Consider the following 21,711-nt stretch of genomic DNA (forward strand, 5'->3'; position numbering starts at 1 on the left):
TTTCCTTTTTTTTTTTTTTTTTGTCTTCAAAATCTCTAGTTATTATAGAGCTCTAGCATTGTTGGATTACGGTGTATACCTTCAACAAAAACAGACTATCACATAATTGTTGTGATGTCCGTTCGACCAAGGCCGTATCACCAATTTTTTTGCATGCACCTTTTGGTTCAGAATTCATCTAATAATTAAGAGGATTTTTTTTTTTTTTACTGCAAAAAACATCATACTTTATTACGCTATATAGAATAGGTTAGCTTTATGAGTTAAACACTCCGGAATCTGCTAGGAGAAAATTGTTCCATGTACTCAAGCGCTTTAGCGAGACAATCGGCACGGATATTGTTTGTTCTAGCAATAAATGATATCGAAAATACAGAAAAACTCTTTCTCAGCGTAGAAAAAATTTCCAGCTCGGTAGCTAAAGTTGGCCAATCCTCCATCTCATCAAGTATTTTAGAAATGCTTGAACAATCTAGAAAAAAAATTCAAATTCACCTAGAAAAAAAAATCTAGACATTTAACATTATAAAATTAGAAATGCTTAAACAATCTAGACATTTAACATTATAAAATTCACCTAGAAAAAAAAAATTTGTTTTATACACATTTCATAACAGCTGTAGGTACCGACTTAAAATAGTATTAAATTAACTAAAATTTAATTTGAACTTCAAACGTCGATTTCCTCAAGACTTCGAAAACTCGTGTCTCGTGAATATGAATCAGCTTTTTCTATCTTCATGATATTTATTTATCTTTCCCAAACGAACCTCAATCTCTTCTTCTTCCTCTGGTACTTGTTAAGCTCTTTCTTTAGTCGAAGAAGAAGAAGAAGGAACTGTAAAATTGGAAACGTTTACAAGATGAAAGATAGATTAAACCCCAAAATCAGAAAACCCAACAATAATAATAATTCATCTTCCAAGAAGTTCACTATTTCGTTTCTCTCTGTTTTCTCAGTCTTCCTCTTTGTTAACACCTTCTTCTACCCAAGCTTTTACTCTGATTCTGACTCAGATTCCCGAGAAAGTTTCGATTCTTCGGGGAATTCGAGTAAAACCAAGGTTTACATGTACGACTTGCCGACGAATTTTACTTACGGAGTTATCGAGCAACACGGCTTAGCTCGCGGCGGTGATAAGAAAATTGATGACGTCACCGGGTTGAGATATCCGGGTCATCAGCATATGCATGAGTGGTATCTTTTCTCGGATCTTAACCGACCCGGAAACGAACGGTTCGGGTCTCCAATTGTCAGGGTTTTTGATCCGGCTGAGGCGGATTTGTTCTATGTCTCTGCTTTCTCTTCGTTAAGCTTGATTGTGAATTCGGGCCGACCCGGTAACTCTGGATCCGGGTATGGGTACAGTGATGAGGAGATGCAAGAGAGTTTAGTAGGTTGGTTGGAAGGTCAAGAGTGGTGGAGGAGGAACAACGGGAGGGATCACGTGATTGTTGCAGGTGACCCGAATGCGTTGAAACGGGTCATGGATCGGGTCAAGAATGCGGTTTTGCTTGTGACCGATTTTGGCCGGTTAAGAGCTGACCAAGGGTCACTTGTGAAAGACGTAATCATACCTTATTCTCCTAGGATTGATGCTTATGAAGGCGAGCTTGGAGTAAAGCAGAGGAACAACTTGTTGTTCTTCATGGGAAATCTATATCGTAAAGATGTAAGATTGTAGTGATCTTTGCTGTTTTTGAATCTTGCATTTGGAATAGAGTTTTTAGGAGTTGAGTACTTCTGAGTTAGATATAGAGAATCTCGCCATGGTTACTAGTTAATGTTGTTTGATTTTGACAATGTTTGTTCTAATGTGTTCTGCTCTGTGTGTTTGACAGGGAGGAAGAGTGCGAGATTTGCTTTTCAAACTGCTTGAGAAGGAAGACGATGTTGTGATCAAACATGGAACACAAACAAGAGAGAATAGGCGTGAAGCTAAACAAGGAATGCATACTTCTAAGTTTTGTCTACATCCAGCTGGCGATACTCCTACTGCTTGCAGATTATTTGATTCAGTTGCCAGTTTATGTGTTCCGGTGATTGTAAGTGATGGCATTGAGCTACCTTTTGAAGATGTTATAGACTACAGAAAGTTCTGTATTTTCTTGAGGAGTGATGCTGCGTTGAAACCGGGGTTTGTGGTTAAGAAGCTGAGAAAAGTGAAACCAGAAAAGATTATTAAGTACCAAAAGACAATGAAAGAGGTAAAAAGAGTTTCTTGCTTTGTCTTCTTGGAGTTACTTTGGATCTAATGAAAACAAATATGTGAAATTTTTGGACTTGGTTCGTGTAGGTTAGGCGATATTTCGACTATACGCATCCAAATGGAAGTGTGAACGAAATCTGGAGACAAGTTACTCAGAAGATACCGCTAATCAAACTGATGATCAATCGAGAGAAGCGCATGATCAAGAGAGAAGGAAGTGTCCCACAATGTTCTTGTTTATGCTCAAACCTGACCGGGATCATCCATGGTGTCTAGTAGGTTTTTAAGCCTTTCGCAAAACTGATCCAAGTACAGTAAGTACATTATCTATTCAGGACTTACTGGATCCCACAATGGATTAACAAGCGAGCTCACTATTAATGATGAATCAAGGACTGGAAGGACAAAGAAAACGTTTCCTAACCCAAGCTATGAATGACGCTGTTGCCTGGTGAAACTTGGTGTTGGTGGTTTGTTCTGATCGACCTTATCCTAAATTTGCCAGACAAGATCAGAATAACGGAAGCATAAGATCCACTTACAGGTCTGGAAATTTTTCCTATCAGGGAAAAGCAGAGGAGAATTAGTTCACAGGACTGGCAGAGTAAAACAGGACAGCTCTTTTTTTTTTTGTTCTATATGGTAGTAAATAACAAATTATACATAGATGTAATGTACAACCAAATAGTGTGAACTGCTTTAAGGTTGTGAATACACTTTGTACATTTGACTACCACAACTTAATAAAAGTGATCATCTATGACAGAAGATAAATTAAGCAAGCAAGCGAAACTAGTAGCAAGCCTTAACACCTAACAAGAAAGGATATAGGAAAAAGAAATGTGTTCATAAAAGACATACAAGGCTACCAAGGTGTCTTTGGACAAAGAAAATCAAGTAATATAGCAAGCAACACACTTATTCTGAAGGTAATAAACACACACACATGTGTATCAAACAACATACAAACCAACAACAAACATACAATTTCCTACTTATATAATGTCACCAATAAGTAGTTCAACCGATTAAGGAGATGGTGTTTCGGTGCGAGGAGGTGGTGGTCTTCGTTTGAAGCTGGAAGGGGTTGGTCTGGTAAAAGAAGGAGGTGGTGGTGGGCTTGGTCTAGTGAAAGGAGGTGGTGGGCTTGGTCTAGTGAAAGGAAGTGGTGGTGGTTTAAAGTTAGAAGGGCTTGGTCTGGTGCCAGGAGGTGGTGGTGGTTCGGTGTTGGAAGGGGTTGGTGTGGTTGTGCCATGAGGTGGGTTGTTCTGATCATTCTTGTTGTTGTTGTGGAACCAGAAAGCAACAGCTGTCGGGAAACCAAACAGCCACTTCTTATTATTGAAAAAATCCGCATTGTTGAAAAACAGAGGGGATATGATGTAGCGACAAAGAAAAGCTGCAACAAAGGCCAAAATGAACACGTCTATCATCGTTAGTTTATTTTCCAGGGGCTTGACCTTTCCTCCCGGCATTTTGTTTAAGTAAGCAATAACAGCATTAACGATCTGGGAATGAAGAGGCGCTGGAACTTTGCTGCAACACAGAGTCGAAAACAAAATATAAAAATAAACAAGGTAAGGTGCCACAATGAAAGATCCTAAATATTCAAAAGTAAAGATCACCACAGTTGTATTAAGAAATCAATACCCGCGAATGTAAGAGAGCAAGCCTTTTCTCTTTGCGATTGACTCCACAGAAGCTTTCCATTTCAAGATATTCTCTGGTTCTTTGAGTTCATATTTATCTTTCAATCGTTCGAAACTTTCGCCGAACTCTCCCTGGAAGTGTTTCACGTCGCTGTGGCTCACCTTGTAGTTGACTGGGACAACCTTAAGTTTACCGTCTCTCGCTAGCTCTTCTATAATGGAAAGCTCTTCCATGCACCATTTAGAGTCTGAGTACCTCTTGGAGAAGATCACAATAGCGATTTTTGACTTTTTGATCTCCGTGAAGAGTTCTTCTAAATTCTCCCCTACTGGCAAGCGGGTATCTGTGAACCAGTTAATCTTTCGAGATCCTAAGATCATCACGACTATTCTTAGAAAGCAGTTGCGAACGTCCTCTCCACGGAAACTGATGAAGACCTGAGGACGAGGAATAAGGCGGCAGCGTGGGCGGGGTTGGGGATTGGATCCACCTTGAGGGGAGGCATCGGCCATGGTTCTGACAATACTCATAAAAGTACACATAAAAATACAATTTTATTTTAACTTCAACGTTAGTAACAAAGGTTATAAAAGCAATATTACAACAAAAACATAATGGGAAACGTGGTAAACAATTCATCAATTGCATGAGGATGACATCAACATTATCAATAAGCAAAGAAGTAGCAACGCACAAATAGTTTTTCCCTGCTGGGAATCAATCGGCTTTTGTTAAGGACCGGTTGTTGATCGAAAATGGGTTGCTTGCAACTGAACTGGTTAAAAACTATCACAAGGAGACAATATCGGAGCGTTGTGCTATCAAGATTGACATATCAAAAGCTTTTGACTCTGTCCAATGGTCTTTTCTCTTGAATGTCCTCTCGGCTCTGCAGCTGCCACCGGAGTTTATCAATTGGGTTAGATTATGTGTTACAACTGCTTCTTTCTTTTTTCAAGTGAATGGTGAGCTTGAAGGATATTTTCATAGCACACGGGGACTAAGGCAAGACTGTTCTCTTTCTCCCTATTTGTTTGTTATATATATGGATGTTTTGTCTAAGCTCTTAGACTCCACTGCTGGTGCAGGCCGTTTTGGTTACCATCCGCGGTGTAAGGACCTTCACCTGAGTCATTTAAGTTTTGCTGATGATCTAATGGTGCTATTTTATGGTAAACCACGTTCCATTGAGGGTATTGTTTCGATTTTTGATCAGTTTGCTAAGCTATCGGGCCTAAAAATTAGTATGGAAAAATCGACAATGTATCGTGCTGGAGTTACGGATGGAGACCGTCAGTTAATAGCGAATCAATTTGATTTTGTGGTTGGGGAGCTGCATGTTCGATACTTGGGTCTGCCATTGGTGACTAAATGTTTTACTGCAGTCGACTACAAGCCTTTACTTGAACAGATAAGAAGCCGAATTGGTTCTTGGACTTCACGCTACCTCTCTTTCGCGGGCCGTTTTAATCTAGTCAGCTCCATCTTATGGAGTATCTGCAACTTCTGGTTAGGTGCTTTTCGGCTACCCTGTGCGTGCATTCGGGAAGTGGAGAAACTATGCTCTGCTTTTTTATGGTCTGGTGCTGATTGAAATCCGAAAAAGCTAAGCTGAAATGGGATGTGATTTGTAGCCCACGAAGGGAGGGAGGGCTTGGTCTTCGTAATTTGAAAGAGGCAAATGATGTCTATTGTTTGAAGTTAGTCTGGCGGATACTTTCACACGGTCGTTCCTTATGGATACAGTAGGTGGACCTATATTTGTTGAAAGGGAGGTCGTTGTGGGTGGTTAAGGAAAACACATACGCGGGCTCTTGGATTTTGCGAAAGATCTTTAAATATAGAGAAGTGGCTAAAACTTTGTGTCAGGTGGAGGTGAGGAATGGGTTGCATACATAATTTTGGTTTGATAATTGGTCGTCTTTAGGCCGGTTAGTGGATGTGGCAGGATCTCGAGGTGCTATAGATTTGGGGATTAGTCAAACAATGACAGTGGCAGAGGCATGGTCTGCTAGGCATAGACGGACACCTCATCTTCCGCACCTTCTCTCCATTGAGAAGGTCATACGCTCGCAGTACCAACGTAGAACAAAGCATCCTGATACGGTCATGTGGAAAGGGAAGAAGGGTACTTTCAAGGCCGAGTTCTCCACGGCAGAAACATGGAATCATATTCGTTCCACATCCGCTGAGGTCACCTGGTACCAGGCGGTTTGGTTTACTCATATTGCTCCTAAATATACTTTCTGCACCTGGTTAGCAGTCCATGATAAACTGGCTACAGGGGAACGAATGTTGCGGTAGAATATTGGGGCTACGGGGACCTGTGTGCTTTGCCAACATAGTCTCAAAACACGTTCGCATCTTTTCTTTGCTTGTAGGTTTGCTTCCAGGTGTGGGCTGCGACGGCTAAGGAGGTGTTTCAATCCCAGTACACCACTGACTGGAACCAGCTCATCACATATTTAGCAGGCCATCAGCAAGACCGTTTGGGTATTTTTTTATCTCACTATATTTTTCAACTCATGATCTACACCATCTGGCGAGAACATAACGGACGGAGGCATGGTCAACACCCCAACACGCCATGGCAGTTGATCAGATGGATTGTTCGCCAAATTCGGGACCAGCTTTTGGCCATTCAACGTCAAGGGGATAAGTGTTATGACAATGGGCTTCAGGCTTGGTTCCTAACTAGAATAAGAGATTGAGCCATTTTTGTTTTTAATGTAACCTAAACTCTTCTATGTTTTTTCAATCAACCTCTGCACTAATTGTAAAAACACTATCTTCTTTGAATGTAATTTAACATTAAATTCAAAAAAAAAAAAAAGTTTTTCCAAAAACAAGGGCAGTTGAAAACTACAAGTCAGCCACATTCAATTATGCATATCTGGATCGGATGGTGGTGACACGCACTTTTTCAAACTCATTACTGATGCTGTCTCCCCAAAGGTTTGGAAGGATTTGTCTAAAATTATTTACTATTTCGTAGATTAATTACTTGGAATATATGGAAATAGCAAAAAACAAAGAAGTTTAAATCAGCACTGAGTCTCTGAGTTATATACCAAATGCAAGACCACAAAGACACACTTTGTGTCGATAATAACACCCCTTGTAAGTCGTTTTAGGGTCTCTAGGTTCATGCGTCAGGTCACATGTGGAAACTCCCAAGTTAAAAGAAAAAAAAAACAACAAAAAGCAGAGAGTTAAAATGGAAAAGGAAGATCAGTTATGTTAAATTTTGGGCTTCCATAAACCAGAACATGTCCATATCCACTTTTCTAGGTTAATGAGAACTTGAACTTTGGGTTATGATACCGTATTAAATTTAGGTTTATTTTGGCTTTCCAACTAAAAACCAACAGGCAATTAGTGGAATGATCATAACCCTATCATAACTCTTATATATTAGCGATAATCTTTTCAAACTTCTGATGTGGGACTTGGATTGTATCCCAACAAAATAGTTCTACGGAGTAAAATACTTGAAATTACCATAAGGTTTATATCATCAATTGCTTATGAGAGAAGTTATAAGCTCTGTGTCGATTATATGTAAAATATTATTCAAGGTTATAGTTGTAATTTTGTTTTATCATTAATTGCAAATTGAGTCTGTTGTTACACTATTTGGTACTGTAATCTTGTATATATAAATTCATCAAAAAGATAAATATATGTGTGTAATAGGAGAGACTCCATCAAACAATTCTCTTTCTGGTTATATCTAAATGGTCATGGAGCAAGTTTTCTCTATACACTTGAATCTGTTCAGTTCTGAATACAAACGACGCTGTAACATCGTAAACCCCAAGGAAAACATCGATGATGTTTTGGCTCTCAAATCATAATATTTACAAAATTTGATATCTTATTTACATATCTTGATATATATAAAAGGTCAAAAGACAAGAAAATGAAGCTAATTACATGTATATAAAAGTCGTCGGTCTTTTTGAATTTCTAAACAAGGTATATAAGTATTGTTCCAAAAACAATTGACACTCAAAATAGTCAATATCTGAAAACCATACGAATACTATACGATGATATAGGTATAATCTGGCTATAAACGAGTTCTAAGAGAAAATAAAAGCCTACGTACCAAGATAGAAATCAAAAACATGATAATCAGGTTAGAAATATTCAGAAACGAAGATCAGCGGGTAAAGATATACTCACATAAAGTTTGAAGACGGTGAGAATTGATGATGATCTCTGAGGATACGAATTTTGGGTTTTCAAGAATGGGTGCTTTGAACATATATCATTTTTTTCTCTGTTTTGGAGAGGATGGCGGCTTAAGGATTTGATTATTTTATGTAGGAAACAACAAGGTGATTAATGATTATACTAGATTAGTATCCGTGCTATAGCACGGGTTAAATTTTATTTTATACAACAAATTTAAATATTTTTATTTGATATATTTTTTAGCATTAAACAATATCATCATATAACCTTAATATTTTATATTTAAACCAAATTATAAGATTATAATTTATTTTATTATAAAACTAACTATATTTTAATTGGTAAATAATAATAGAATATGTAAATAAGATATGCATCTGTTTCTGAAGAAAGAAGTACATATAACTTTAAATTGTGATATGATATTTAAATTGTATATATTACAAATAATAACTTTTAGATATGATATTTATTAAAATGGCAAGGGTTTATTATGTAAACCCTATAAATCTTGATTACCAAGCGAACCCTATAAATCTCGATTATCAAGCGAACCCTATCAATCTAGATCTCGAATCTCGATTATCAAGCAAACCCGTAAAGGTAAATTATACAAATGATACAGTAAAATACAACTAAAATGATTAATGTTTTAATTTTATAACCAATTAATAACTCATATATCTATTATATAGTCTAAAAAAAAATTATGTACTGACTGGACTCATATCTATTATAAAAAATTGTGTAGACTATGTGTAAGCGGTATTTTTAATTTTAAATATTTTTGGCCGTCGAAGGGGTCTCCAGAGTTAATCCTATTTAAATCGGGAGATATTTAAACATTGTTTAGTTTAACAAAAATCGGGAGATATTTAAATAGGGTTACCGAACTCGGAAGATTTCTCGAGTTAAAATATTTTGTTTCATTTGTATATATCATCTTTTATTCCTTCAAATGCTATTATTATTCGAGATTAGGCTTAAAGTGGATTAATTGCTATTGCTATTATTAATAATTAATAATTAATTATAAATAATTGAATAAATAAGCGATATAGGATCTAACAGTAATCAAAGTAGACCCGTAAATATTGAAAGATTATCAAATGTTATACTTAAATTATTAATATGTCAATTCTATAACCAACTAATGACCCATATAACTATTATATCGTCTACCGTCTACCAAAAATAAGTCATGTACTTCCCAAATATTAAAGAGAGGATTTAGTTTATAACCCAAAACATAATTATCACTATACTCAAGTTTATTATGGGCTTTAGTTGGTGACTGATATATGCGGAAACGAGTTGGCCCTTAAAACTATTTTTTCTAGGAATATCTTGGAGCATGATCATAGGTGACACTCACTAACATGTCTTAAAAACAAAAAAAATATATATATATTTTAATTATATTAATTTTTTAATATAGTTAAGCGACTAAGGGCATCTCCAACAATGCCTTCATTATAAAGGGAATTCATCTTCAAAATAAAGGTTTAAAGCTGACTTTCTCCAATGGTATACTTTCAAATTTATTTCTAAAAAATTTTCTATTTACATTGTAGTCCACAATCTTACCAAAAATTTGTTATATTTACAAAACTTTCATAGATAAATATAAAATACACAATGAAAAAATATATCAAACAATATGAATAAACTACAATACTTTCTATGATAAAAACACATATAATATTTTATTATATAAAGCTTGATGTCAAAATTATTCATTAACGAGATCGTGACACATGTCAATTGTATTATTCAGATATTGACACATATCAGTTCTAAATTTATTTACTCATTAACGAGATCGTCACACGTGTCAATTGTATTATTCAGATGTTGACACATGTCAATTCTAAATTTTTACAAAGTTGTTCATTAACGAGATCGTGACACATGTCAATTGTATTATTCAGATGTTGACACATGTCAATTCTAAATTTTTACAAAGTTGTTCATTAACGAGATCGTGACACATGTCAATTGTATTATTCAGATGTTGACACATGTCAATTCTAAATTTTTACAAAGTTGTTCATTAACGAGATCGTGACACATGTCAATTGTATTATTCAGATGTTGACACATGTCAATTCTAAATTTTTACAAAGTTGTTCATTAACGAGATCGTGACACATGTCAATTGTATTATTCAGATGTTGACACATATCAGTTCTAAATTTATTAAAATTTTAAAAAATAAAAATGTATAAATTCAAAACCTACCATGAAAAGTTTTTATATAAAAGTAAAATAGAAAAAAAAAACCTAATTTTATTTAAAATCTTTTAAAGAAAAAATAACCTTTGTAAACTACCAAATGTAAAACAAAACTATTAACAGTTTTAAAAATGTTAAAAAACAATTATAAGAAAATTACAAAATTTAAACAGCTTTAAATTTTAAAAATATCATTATAAGGAAATTATATATATAACATAAAATTCGAAATTATAATAATGTTTATTTATTTTAATTTTAAGTTCCTAATTTTACAAGAAAAAATATTACTTTTTATATAAGATAAAAAAAATAACTGTGAAAATATACACCTTTACATAAAGAAAAAGATGGTTGAAAGTAAAAAAAAAAAATAGATTGTCTCATATTTTTTCACCAATAAAATAATTTATTCAAAAAGACTCCTATTGTAATATATAAGATAGGAGTATGTAATATTAACGTTTATGTTTTTATTGATGAAAATAATTAAATATATATTATTTGTTAAATTTAATTTTATTTTAATAACTTTGAACTCATCTACAACTTCTTTTTTTAACTAAAAGTGTATCTATTTACTTTTGTTTTCAACCAAACAATAAATTAAAAGGAAATTCTTCGGTTAGTTGTCCAAGCTGGAGGGAAGGAGTTTACAAAAGAAATTTTAGAGATAATAAAACGCGAAGCACATGCAAGACAATCTGCCTTCGTATTTGACGCACGCATGATCTAAGAGATGGAGAATAGTGGGAAGGACTCCAGCGAGTTAAACTCATCGAGCACGTTGGAGAAGGATGGTCAATCTTTAGAGACTGCACAATAGTGAGTAACTCATCACAGTTAGTTTCGAAATTTTGACAAGCGATCCCTGCAACACATATCCGCTCCATGCCACAACAACGCTTCTAACTCCGAATGTAGGGGGAGGGGCTCTATCTTAGACACTTGGCCTCCAACAACAAGGTTCACTCCTCACCAACACAACACCACCAGCCCAATCATGGATGCACATTGGTTGTTTTCCAAAAACCATCAATCTGACAACCATGTGAAGAAACATGGACATCCAAAGACGGAGATGGAGCTGACATGACCGCCGTAAAAGAGAGCGCCTCTTCCCAGGATAACTTATCGCCCAATGTCTGAGCAATTATATCATTCACCTTAATCTCTAAACATTGAAAAACTTTTTTTATTTATAGCCTTCAAAATTGCCCATAAAATCCATGGTAATTGAAGAAGTTGATCAGGATCACCTTGTTGTGTTGAGAGGCACCCCTCTAGAAAACAAAATTCAAATTTGAGTACACCGACTCATATGGAAAACCCTCTGCGGAGACACGAGTCAGAGATAAATCTTAAACTTCACAGGATCAAGGACAGTCAAAGAAAACATGTTTAATAGTTTCAACCTGCAGAGTCGCACCTTTTACACCAAATATCACATTGGACAACTCCGTGTATCTATTTATTATTATAGATAGTTTTTACTTACTAAAAATATTTACTTTATATTTTTGTTAAATTTTATTTTATTTTAAAAATTCTAAACCCGCACATCCGGCGGGTCCTAATCTATATATATATCAAAAATATAAAATAAAATTACATGTAAAATATAAATTTATTCAGTATAATTATTTCCATAGATATATTCAAATAATAAAATTTATATAGATATATTTCAAATAATAGAATGTATATAGATATAAATCAAACAATTGAATTTATATATATAGATTTCAAACAATTAAACTTATTAGACCTATTTGTAAAATAAAAAAGTTATAAAGACTAAAATAAAATATACATAAAATTTTAACGGGATGAATAGTGCACCCTCAAATTTGAAGGTTCACTATTCAAACCTTTAAAAATTAAAGGTTTAAAGGTCAGTTAGAGTTGCTCTAATAATGATAGGTATTAATTTTTTTTCTCATCCCGTGTCTCAAATGGTCTGCTAGAAGACCTTAATTTTTTCTCATCCCGTGTCTCAAATGGTCTACTAGAAGACCTTAATTTTTTCTCTTTCCTGCTTTTTCTTTGTTTATTATTATTTTTTTGGTTTTGATATTGATACAGACACTACGGATAATCATGCTATTATGGCCAAATTTCCCTTTGGTTTCATCATGTTCCCTTTTTCCTCATTTGAAGTGTATCTATGTGCTCTTGTGTGGATCTTATCCGCTGGGTCTTAAGTAGCCTGGCGAATTTGAGATGACGAAAATTAGAACAGACTACCAGTCCCACTTGAACCACCGCATTGTAGTTCTGGTTTTGTGAAGTGGCTTGTGTAGAAAATATGGACGTAGTAGTACTGAAAATACCTTGTCGTAAGGTACCACAACACAATAAGAATCAATATGCATGAAAACTGTGCATAACAAGAAAGAATCAAGCAAGTAAGCAAGAGACGCCGAAAACTGTGCTCAAATATGCATGCTCACATTCACACCAATGGTATCATACATTCTGATACAGTAGCAAACCTTTTCAAAGCTGACTACAAAGGGAAACGGATAGAAAAATGATCATTCCAAATGAAGAAGCAAAGACTTACAGGACTACCAAGATGTCTTTGGAGTTTGGACAGAGAGAGTTTCAAGTAGTTTACATTGCACAACACACAAGTGTACTAATCAATACAATACGCAATACTGAGTAGGATAGCAGCCATTGTTGGAAAGCCAAGCATCCATTTGCCACTTTTGAAAGGTTTTAAATCATTAAAAATCATGTATGAAAGAAAGCTGAGGAAAGACACTACAAGATAGACACCCAACCAAATTGCTGTAAATACAGCCTTGACGTCTTTTGCTGGCATTTCGTTTAGACAAACTTCAACAGCATGGACAATCTGGCCGACAAGAGGAGGGACAGTTCTGCTGCAACATCAAAAAGAGAACAAAAGAGAAGATAAGAAAATGTTTTAGGACATTACCAGGAAAAGATCTCTTTTTGTAAAATCACCATTGTTTACTACTACATAGTTCCTGAAAGATCTCTCTTATTGTAATGAACAATAAGATGTGATGAATTAATCAATTAATGTTCTTCTACTGTTTTGATATTATTAACTGTAATGAACAAAGAAGATACACTTAATCAAACAGTATTAGGTATAAAAAAAAGCAATTTTGATTCATTAAACAAAAACCAGAAAATTTTGATGCATATGGAAACAAACAAAAAGAATTGGCTCTTTTACTAGCTTTCACCGAATATAATACTTGCTAAAATAAAAGCTATTCATCACACGGCTTCACAGAAATCAGTTTTAGCAATACTTATTGATTAGACCCTAAACACCATCAAATATATATATTTTTTTAATTAAGAAATCAATACCCGGGTAAGCCCTTTATGTTTGCAATTGACTTCACGGAAGCTTCCCATTGCTTAACCTTCCTCGGTTCTCCCATCGCGTGACATTTCTTCAGTTTATCGAAACTTTTTCCAAAATCTCCCTTAAATTTTTTTACGTCGCTCGTGGTCACCTTGTAGAAGACTGGGATCACGATGAGTTTGCCTTCTTTCATTCGCTTGTCAATCTTCACAAGCTCTTCCATGCACCAATAAGAGTCTGGGTACTTCTTGGATAAGATCACGATTGCGATTTTCGACTTGTCGATCTTAGAGAAGAGCTCTTGTAATCCCCGCCCTCCTGGCAAGAAGGTATCTATGAAGACATTAATCCGTTTAGATTTCAAGTTATTCACGAGATCTTTTACCAAGTCATTGCGCACGTCATCTCCACGGAAACTGATGAAAACCTGAGGACCGCGGCGGATTTGGGCATTGGGTTGAGCGCGATTAGTGAGAGCGGCCATTGTTGTTAAGGTTTGACTGTTTACTGTTGACCACTGAAAAAGAAAAAAGTATCCTTTACCTCGTTTTCTAGAAAATAAAAAATAAAATAAATAAAACACAAAGTCATAAAACACCGACAAAAGAGAGATACATTCTCTGACAAGAATTTATCATAGTACTAGACAACGCGTCATTGATTCCAACATGCGCTAACGAACAAAAAAGAAAAAGTATCGTTTACCTCGTTTTCTAGAAAAAAAACTAAAAATAAAAGACAGTCACAAAACACCGACAAAAAAAGAGAGACATTCTCTGACAAGAATTTATCATAGTACTAGACAAGTACAACGCGTCATTGATTCCAACGTGCGCTAACGAAGAACGTTCCCTTATTGGTAGCTGTTGGACCAACCAACTGGACTTACGCGCTTTGGGCCCATGGTTCCCTTCCTAGTCGTCTTGATGTTGACAAGTGCTATGAGAAAGGAAACTTTGCACTTTGATTAGAGAGAGTACGTTTCCGTGTTCTCATAAGTAGTTGAAAATTCTCATACTTAACATAAGTTATGAAAAAACATAAAACACACTCTCTCTAATTAGTAGTAGTAGAAAATTCTCATAGTAGAAAACATAAGTTATGAGAATTTTCTACTACTTATGAGAATTTCCGTACTATGAAAAAACATACTCTAATTAAAAACATTTGTGTTTCACTACTTATGAGAATTTTCAAGAAAATAGTTGTCCATAAACGATAATGCTGGTACTAGAAAGCAACCAAAACCGGAAAACCTAGGGCCTGTTCTTTTACTAATCGCTGGAGTAGCGACAACGACATAGAAGAACAACGATCAAAACAGTAATCAGCAAAGCAAAACAACAACAGCAGAAGCAAAATAACGACGACAACTGTCGCTACAGTGAGAGAAAAGTGTCGCAGGTGATGTTCATATATTTTACCCTGTTTTTCCTTAGCATATTCACATCTTTTGCATGACTTTCTATCTCATTTGTCCATTAATGTGTAGTTTTAGAACTGTTTATGCATTAGACTAGATTTGCATTGCATTTGCATAGTTTCTTGCATAAACAGGTGATTTTGGATCCTAAGGAGCATGGAAGTGATGCTGAGGAAGATTGGAGCTGTCAAGAGAAGGAAACAAGGGGTATGGAGCTGAAGAATCAAGGTCCGGAAGTCCACTCGACCAGACACTCGACCATGTGCAGAGAAGTACTCGACCGGATGGGAGAAGCAGAAGAAGATGCCACTCGACCAGCACTCGACCGAGCACCTGGTCGAGTTGACCGAGCCGCCCACCTATTTTGTCTTTTAGCATTTCTAGGGCTTCCCTTCCTTTTCCTATAAAAGGCCTTGTACCCTGCAACCACCAAAGAGAGAGACTTTTTTAGAGTACAATTGTAGTATTTACCCTTTTGAGATTGTTACTTTTTTGCACTTCTTTGCTTAGATTCTTTAGCCACTTTTGTAGAAAAACAAAGGAATCTTTGATACTTGTTGGTTTCATAACTTTCTAAGTATTGAGAATTTGAGTTTGATTTCTTCTTCAATATTGTAGATCTTCATCTCATCTATCTAATAATGCAAGTTTCATTGATTTATGGGTTTATGACTTTGTTCATCATGTTTTGTGATTGTGAGTAGTGGCTTAGGATCTTGAGTATGGATTAGGGTGGATAAAGGTTATGGTTGTTTGGATTGGTCAAGATTGATTGCTTAATATCTCTTCTGGGTTAGATATGCTCTATGCTATTCTTATACTGAGAGGGTAAGGGTAGATCTTAAGCTTCTTAGCATCATACCAATGTCTAAGTTGCTAGATAAGGCTAATGCTAGAGATTATCATAAAGCATGCTAAGAGATTAGATGTTTGTTGATTTTTGACATTAATGATCTGGTTGTTTAATGCCTGCTTTGATATGTAATAGCTAGTGAGATCTAGGTCTAAGAAGTATCTTGGCTTGATTGTTATTGTCATGAGAATGGATTAACATGTATTAGAAGATCATTGTCTAGAGATAGCTCATTGTTGATTGAGATTTGTTGGCCAATTTAGATAATCATAGCTTGAGTCCATCCCATGAATCCATCCTTAAGATATTTCCTTGTTTATTGATTTCCCTGTTTTAAATCCTGTTAATTGATTGTTGTTTGCTCTGTTTCAATATTTGCTCTGTTTCTGACATTCACTCATCAAATCGACCATCCACTCGATCGGATGCTCGATCGAGTGCTTGCTCGAGCTCATTCCAGAGTTCCTGTTTTATGTTCTGCATCTTTCTGTTTCATTCCCTGTTTCATTCTAGTTGCATGTCCTCTTGCATTACATTTAGTTCCTGTTAATCTTGTGTCATTACTTGTTTTGCTTTACTATAGTTCCTGTTCTTGTTTCATTTCATTACTGCTTTGATCATTTTGTTTACTTTGCATTTAGTATCTTGTTTTAGTAGCTCTACATTCTACATTTCATTATCATCATTAGGTTGTTAGTGAAAAACATCCTTTATATTTGGCTTGACTTAGATGAGTATTCACATCCTGAGTGCTTGCATCACACTCATTATGGTTTGACATCCTTTATGCTACAACTACATAAGGGTAATTGAAAGACCTTGCATCCATCTCTATATTCATCATCATATCATATCATCCATCATCATCACACAAGAAAGCAATTTTCAGCAGGGTGGAAGCAGAATCGCTAGAATTTCAAGCGACAGTTGTTGTCGTTCATCTAAACAGTAACGATGACTCTTTTCCCAATTGCAGCGACTATTTAATTGATTATGATTGTGTTTTTGTCTATTTTCTTGGGTCGCTATCGCTCAATGAGCGACATTAAAAACAACAGGCCCCTAGTTAACACTTGACAGGACTTAAACCCGTTCTGCAAACATATGAGTGAGAGAAAAACCGTTGGATGAGCTCAAACATGAACTCTTCCTAAGAACAAAATAACAAAAAAGCTGGCTTAAATGTTCTTCCACAATTGGTCTTGTGTAATTGACGAATTAAACATATTTATCATCAAAAAAATAACTGAAATTAAAAACATTTTGTGTTTCACTACTTATGAGAATTATCAAGAAATTACTTGTCCGTGTTCTTCCAAGGTCAAGCGAGTCATCTCTGCTATAGAACTCGACGAATCCTCCCAATTCAAGATCTTGAGTACTCAGTCGTTTGCATATTTCTCCCACGTTTCCTTAAATTGTCTACCAAATTCGCCCTCGAGGTTCTTCACATCGGTCATATACTAACATCATAGCTAGAATGTTGGTTTAAGCCTGAAGGGAGCTTGAGACTTAAGCTATCCTAAGCCTATCTGGAATAGAGTTCCTAGAGAGATTAGGACTTGGAGTTGTTTAGGAGTTATCTAAACATACATTACCAAATAGGATTAGGATTAGTAGGTTTTGGTTTTATATATATAGGGATGCAACTAAGGTGCATAACATAGAGCTTTACGAGAGAACAGAGATTGAGAGAGTTGTAACCTTAGTTTTGAGAGATTTTCTAAGGCTTAATAAAGAGAGTAATTCTTTATAAATTCTTTTGAGTTCTTAATCTTTCTTTCTTTGTAAAACAAGAATTGGTATCAGAACCAAACATGAGTGAAGTTGCTATAATATCAGATAAACCACAAGGAGGACCTTCTTCGATTCAATGTCCTATGTTAAATTCTACAAACTATACTGTATGGTCTACGCGAATGAGAATTTGCCTTAGACTCCATAAAGTCTGGGATATTATTGAAGAAGGAACAATGGACGTGGAGAAGAATGATATGTCAACAGCCCTTCTGTTCCAATCAATACCGGAGGCACTTATCTTGCAAGTAGGCGAGTTAGATACAACAAGGAAGGTGTGAGACGCTATCAAAGCACGACATATGGGAGCAGAAAGAGTCCAAGAAGCAAGATTACAAACTCTAGTGGCAGAGTTTGACCGTCTTAAGATGAAGGACTTCGAAACTATTGATGCTTTTGCAGGAAAACTATCCGAGATAGCATCAAAATCAGCTGCTCTAGGAGCAAGCATTGAAGAATCGAAACTGGTTAAAAATTTTCTTAAGAGTCTTCCTCAGACGAAATTCATACACATAGTGGCGTCCCTTGAGCAAGTATTAGATCTTAATACTACCACCTTTGAAGACATCATAGGTCGGCTAAAGACCGATGAAGAGCGTATTTTTGAAGAAGAAGAAGAAGCACATGATAGTCAAACCAAACTGATGTATTCTAACATGGAGAGAAAACCGAGATTTCAACAGTGAGTACAGAGGCAGAGGACATGGAAGCCGTTTTTATCAGAGAGGAAGAGGACATAGCTACTGTGTCTTGTTTCTATGAGCACCATGTGATAGGACTCCCATTCAAATAAAACACATGACCTGCTGTACTTCTCCCATCATCTGGATCAGTGTTATAACTGTTGTCACCGTAGTTCTCTCTCTAGTGTTAGACAAATAAAGACGAAATTAGCCGTACATATGGTTTCAGGAAGCTGAAAAAAACCTAAACCAAATCGTATTGAAAAAAACAAAGATATCAAGATAAGTAATTAGTCCCTCTGGTTCATAAAAAATGTTATTCTAGAGATTTTGTTTTGTTTAACAAAGAATATTATTCTACATTTCTAATGTATTTTTATGCTAAATTTTCTAATATACTCCTAAACCCAATTCTCATTTCATTGAATTTAAATGATTAATCATGTATTAAATAAGTATAAACATATATAATTCAAGCTTTTATTAATTTGTGTAAATTGTGTCAAAACGACAGTATTTATGAAATAGAAGAAGTATGATTTTGACATATTCATTTAGTTAAATTATGTAATACTCCCTCTGTTTCACAAAGAGTATCATTTTGACATATTTCACACAAAAAGTGTGATAGAGAGCGGAAGCTTAATTAATAGACGAGAACGCTGGATCTCTAGGAGAACTCGGATTCACGAACGGATCTTGCTTAGAACGTCGTAACTTGACGAAGAAACAATAAGGATAGGGTCGAGATCGGGAACAATATCGACGTGGTTTTGCAAGTCCTCCTTGCAGGGCTTGAACACAAGTTCTTAGGGTTGAGAGTCCTTTTCTCTAGGCTTTACACAAAGCTCTCGTAAAACTTGTTTATTCAATAATCAATAATTAACTACAATAATGAGTCACGTCTCTTTAAATAAGAGGAAGAGGATGAAAACCCTAACCGAAAGAAAAAGCAAACAAACACAAGCCCACATATACATTAAGCCCATAAGAAACAAAACCTAAATAATGAATGAACTCAAACGTGATGACCGTCACGTTTGGGTTGAAGATGCGCTGCATCAAAGTGTCATTTAGTTAAATTTCCCTATGTGGATGATTTTTGGCTCTCATATCGTAATATTTCCAAAACTTGATATCTATTTGCAACTACATGCATATCTTGATCATATATACAAAAGTCAAAGACAAAGAAAATGAAGCTGATTTATGAAATATTGTGTAAAGCTAGCGTTGGTTTATTCATTGATACAAGCCTAGTATTTATACATGTGTAGTTGCCTATATTTGATAACACTGTATCTTAGAGATTATAGAGATATAGAAGATTTACATTTATCTTATTCTAACACCCTCCCCTCTCGTTGATGGTACGTAATCCTTAACACCCAACATGGATAATAGTCATTCAAATGTTGGTCGCGGGAGAGATTTAGTGAGAAGGTCGGCAACCTGATCCTTAGTAGAGACGTGTTATGTTGTAATCAGTTTGGCGAGGACAGCATCACAGACTTGGTGAAAATCTGCTCTATATGTTTCTCGTACGCTCATGAATTTGCAGCAATGTGTATCGCCACCAGACTATCACAATGGAGAGATATCGGAGAAGTGAGATGGACACCCAAGTCTTTGAAAAGACCCTTCAGCCACTTGATTTCCTTTAGAGTATATGACATGGCTCGATACTCAGTTTATGCCGAAAAAGACAAGTCAATATCTTGTTTCTTTGTTTTCCATGAGACTGGAGAGTCACCCAAATAAGTGACATAAGCGGAGAGAGAGCATCGAGTGAGCGGATAGATGTTGTATTCAGAATCACAGTACGCAGAGACGGCGAGCACACTATCATATCAAAATAGAAGGCCTTGTGCAGGAGACCCCTTGAGATAACGGACGAGACGCAGAGCTACTTCCCAATGTGCGACCCGTGGAGTCTTCATAAATTGAGATAGAATGTGAAGGTCGGGTGATGGTCAGGTAGATAAGTCGGCCAACAAGTCGGCGATATTTCTCAGGATTAGCGTACACCGGACCTTTGATAGTAGCAAGGTTGTGAATGAGTTCAATGGGGACAACGGAAGGTTGACAACCAAGCAGACCCACCTCATTAATGATATCTAATGCATACTAGTGTTGAGATAAACAAAAACCATCGGAACCTCTAGAGACCTCAAAGCCTAGAAAATACTTAAGCTTGCCAAGATCTTTCATGTGAAAACACTTATGAAGCTGAGCTTTGAAACAATTGATAGCAGCAAGATCATTCCCAACAACAATAAAATCATCCACATAGACCAAAACATGAATACTCTTATCCCCTTGGTGTAGAGTAAATAAATAATAGTCCTGGTAACTTTGAGTAAAACCAAGTTGACGGAATGCATGTAGACATCTTAGCGAACCAACAGCGAGGCACCTGTTTGGGCCCATACAACAACTTAAGCAGACGACAAACTTTGGTAGGATCCGAACATTGAAAACCTTGTGGTAGTTTCATGTACACTTCTTCCTCATAATTACCATGAAGGAAAGCATTATGAACATTCATTTGGTGAACCTCCCAGTCTTTGGCGGCAGCAACAGCGAGAAGAGAACAAACTGTAGTCATTTTAGCAACATAAGCAAAAGTTTATGTAAAATTTATACCCTCTTTCTGATGATATCCCATGACAACCAGACAAGCTTTGTAGGGTTCGAGTGTACCATCAGAATTGCATTTCAGCTTGTAAACCCATTTGCTATTAATGACCTTCTTTCCATGTGGCAAATCAGTAATATCACGTGTATGGTTGGCTTCAAAGGCCTCAATTTCTTTAGTCATAGAATCACACCATTCTTTAATAAGAACATCATCCTTGAAGTGTTTGGGCTCCGTACTATCAAGGATGGCGGCCATAAAGGCAATGTGATTGGCTGAAAACCCAGCATTAGTCATAGAATCTGAGATGAGATAAAGAATTTTACCAGAAACTGATTTCGAGGCTGTTGAATTGGAGAGACCAGAGGAGAGAGCGTGAGAGGGAGAGTGTACTGAGTGAGATGCAAATGATTTATTTTCTGTAGAATTGGTGATGAAATCTTTCAGTAGAACTGACTTCTTCTTTTCTCTATGCCCCTTGCCCAACAACTCAGGAAGACCTGGAGGCGAAGGAGAGGTAGATGCTAGTAAAGGATCCACCGATCAAGTAGGCGACACGATTTTTCCAGTGCTCATAGTAGGTGTAGAGTGATCGATTGATGGAGTGGCTAGATGGATCGTTCTCGTCGGTGTTGAAATTGGAATGGCAGAATTAGACGGTGTAGCATCA

The 21,711-nt window shown here is 36.0% G+C and overlaps 4 protein-coding genes across 6 annotated transcripts; 1 reads left to right on the top strand and 3 right to left on the bottom strand.

Annotated features, from left to right (window-relative positions):
• LOC104724938 (probable arabinosyltransferase ARAD2) lies at positions 640–2,943 on the top strand. Its single transcript, XM_010443505.2, has 3 exons — positions 640–1,673; positions 1,843–2,208; positions 2,298–2,943. The coding sequence occupies exons 1-3, from the start codon at positions 741–743 to the stop codon at positions 2,484–2,486; spliced, it is 1,488 nt and encodes a 495-aa protein (XP_010441807.1). The 5' UTR covers positions 640–740; the 3' UTR covers positions 2,487–2,943.
• On the bottom strand, positions 3,089–8,137 carry LOC104724939. 2 transcript variants are annotated; one of them, XM_010443506.2, is made up of 3 exons: positions 8,049–8,137; positions 3,861–4,376; positions 3,089–3,746 (listed from the first exon to the last, which is right to left on the bottom strand). In XM_010443506.2, the coding sequence occupies exons 2-3, from the start codon at positions 4,370–4,372 to the stop codon at positions 3,239–3,241; spliced, it is 1,020 nt and encodes a 339-aa protein (XP_010441808.1). In that variant the 5' UTR covers positions 4,373–4,376; positions 8,049–8,137; the 3' UTR covers positions 3,089–3,238. The 2 variants fall into 2 exon arrangements, with proteins under 2 accessions (XP_010441808.1, XP_010441809.1); XM_010443507.2 differs by having other exon boundaries at positions 3,861–4,385.
• Positions 12,696–14,388, bottom strand: LOC104724941 (protein PHLOEM PROTEIN 2-LIKE A8-like). 2 transcript variants are annotated; one of them, XM_010443511.1, is made up of 3 exons: positions 14,353–14,378; positions 13,650–14,164; positions 12,696–13,186 (listed from the first exon to the last, which is right to left on the bottom strand). In XM_010443511.1, the coding sequence occupies exons 2-3, from the start codon at positions 14,129–14,131 to the stop codon at positions 12,937–12,939; spliced, it is 732 nt and encodes a 243-aa protein (XP_010441813.1). In that variant the 5' UTR covers positions 14,132–14,164; positions 14,353–14,378; the 3' UTR covers positions 12,696–12,936. The 2 variants fall into 2 exon arrangements, with proteins under 2 accessions (XP_010441813.1, XP_010441814.1); XM_010443512.1 differs by having other exon boundaries at positions 12,696–13,183; positions 13,650–14,388.
• LOC104728583 lies at positions 20,249–21,338 on the bottom strand. The gene is made up of 3 exons (XM_010447543.1): positions 21,107–21,338; positions 20,859–21,001; positions 20,249–20,530 (listed from the first exon to the last, which is right to left on the bottom strand). The coding sequence occupies exons 1-3, from the start codon at positions 21,336–21,338 to the stop codon at positions 20,249–20,251; spliced, it is 657 nt and encodes a 218-aa protein (XP_010445845.1).

The sequence above is a fragment of the Camelina sativa genome, chromosome 11 (genome assembly GCF_000633955.1).
Source record: "Camelina sativa cultivar DH55 chromosome 11, Cs, whole genome shotgun sequence".
Classification (NCBI taxonomy): domain Eukaryota; kingdom Viridiplantae; phylum Streptophyta; class Magnoliopsida; order Brassicales; family Brassicaceae; genus Camelina; species Camelina sativa.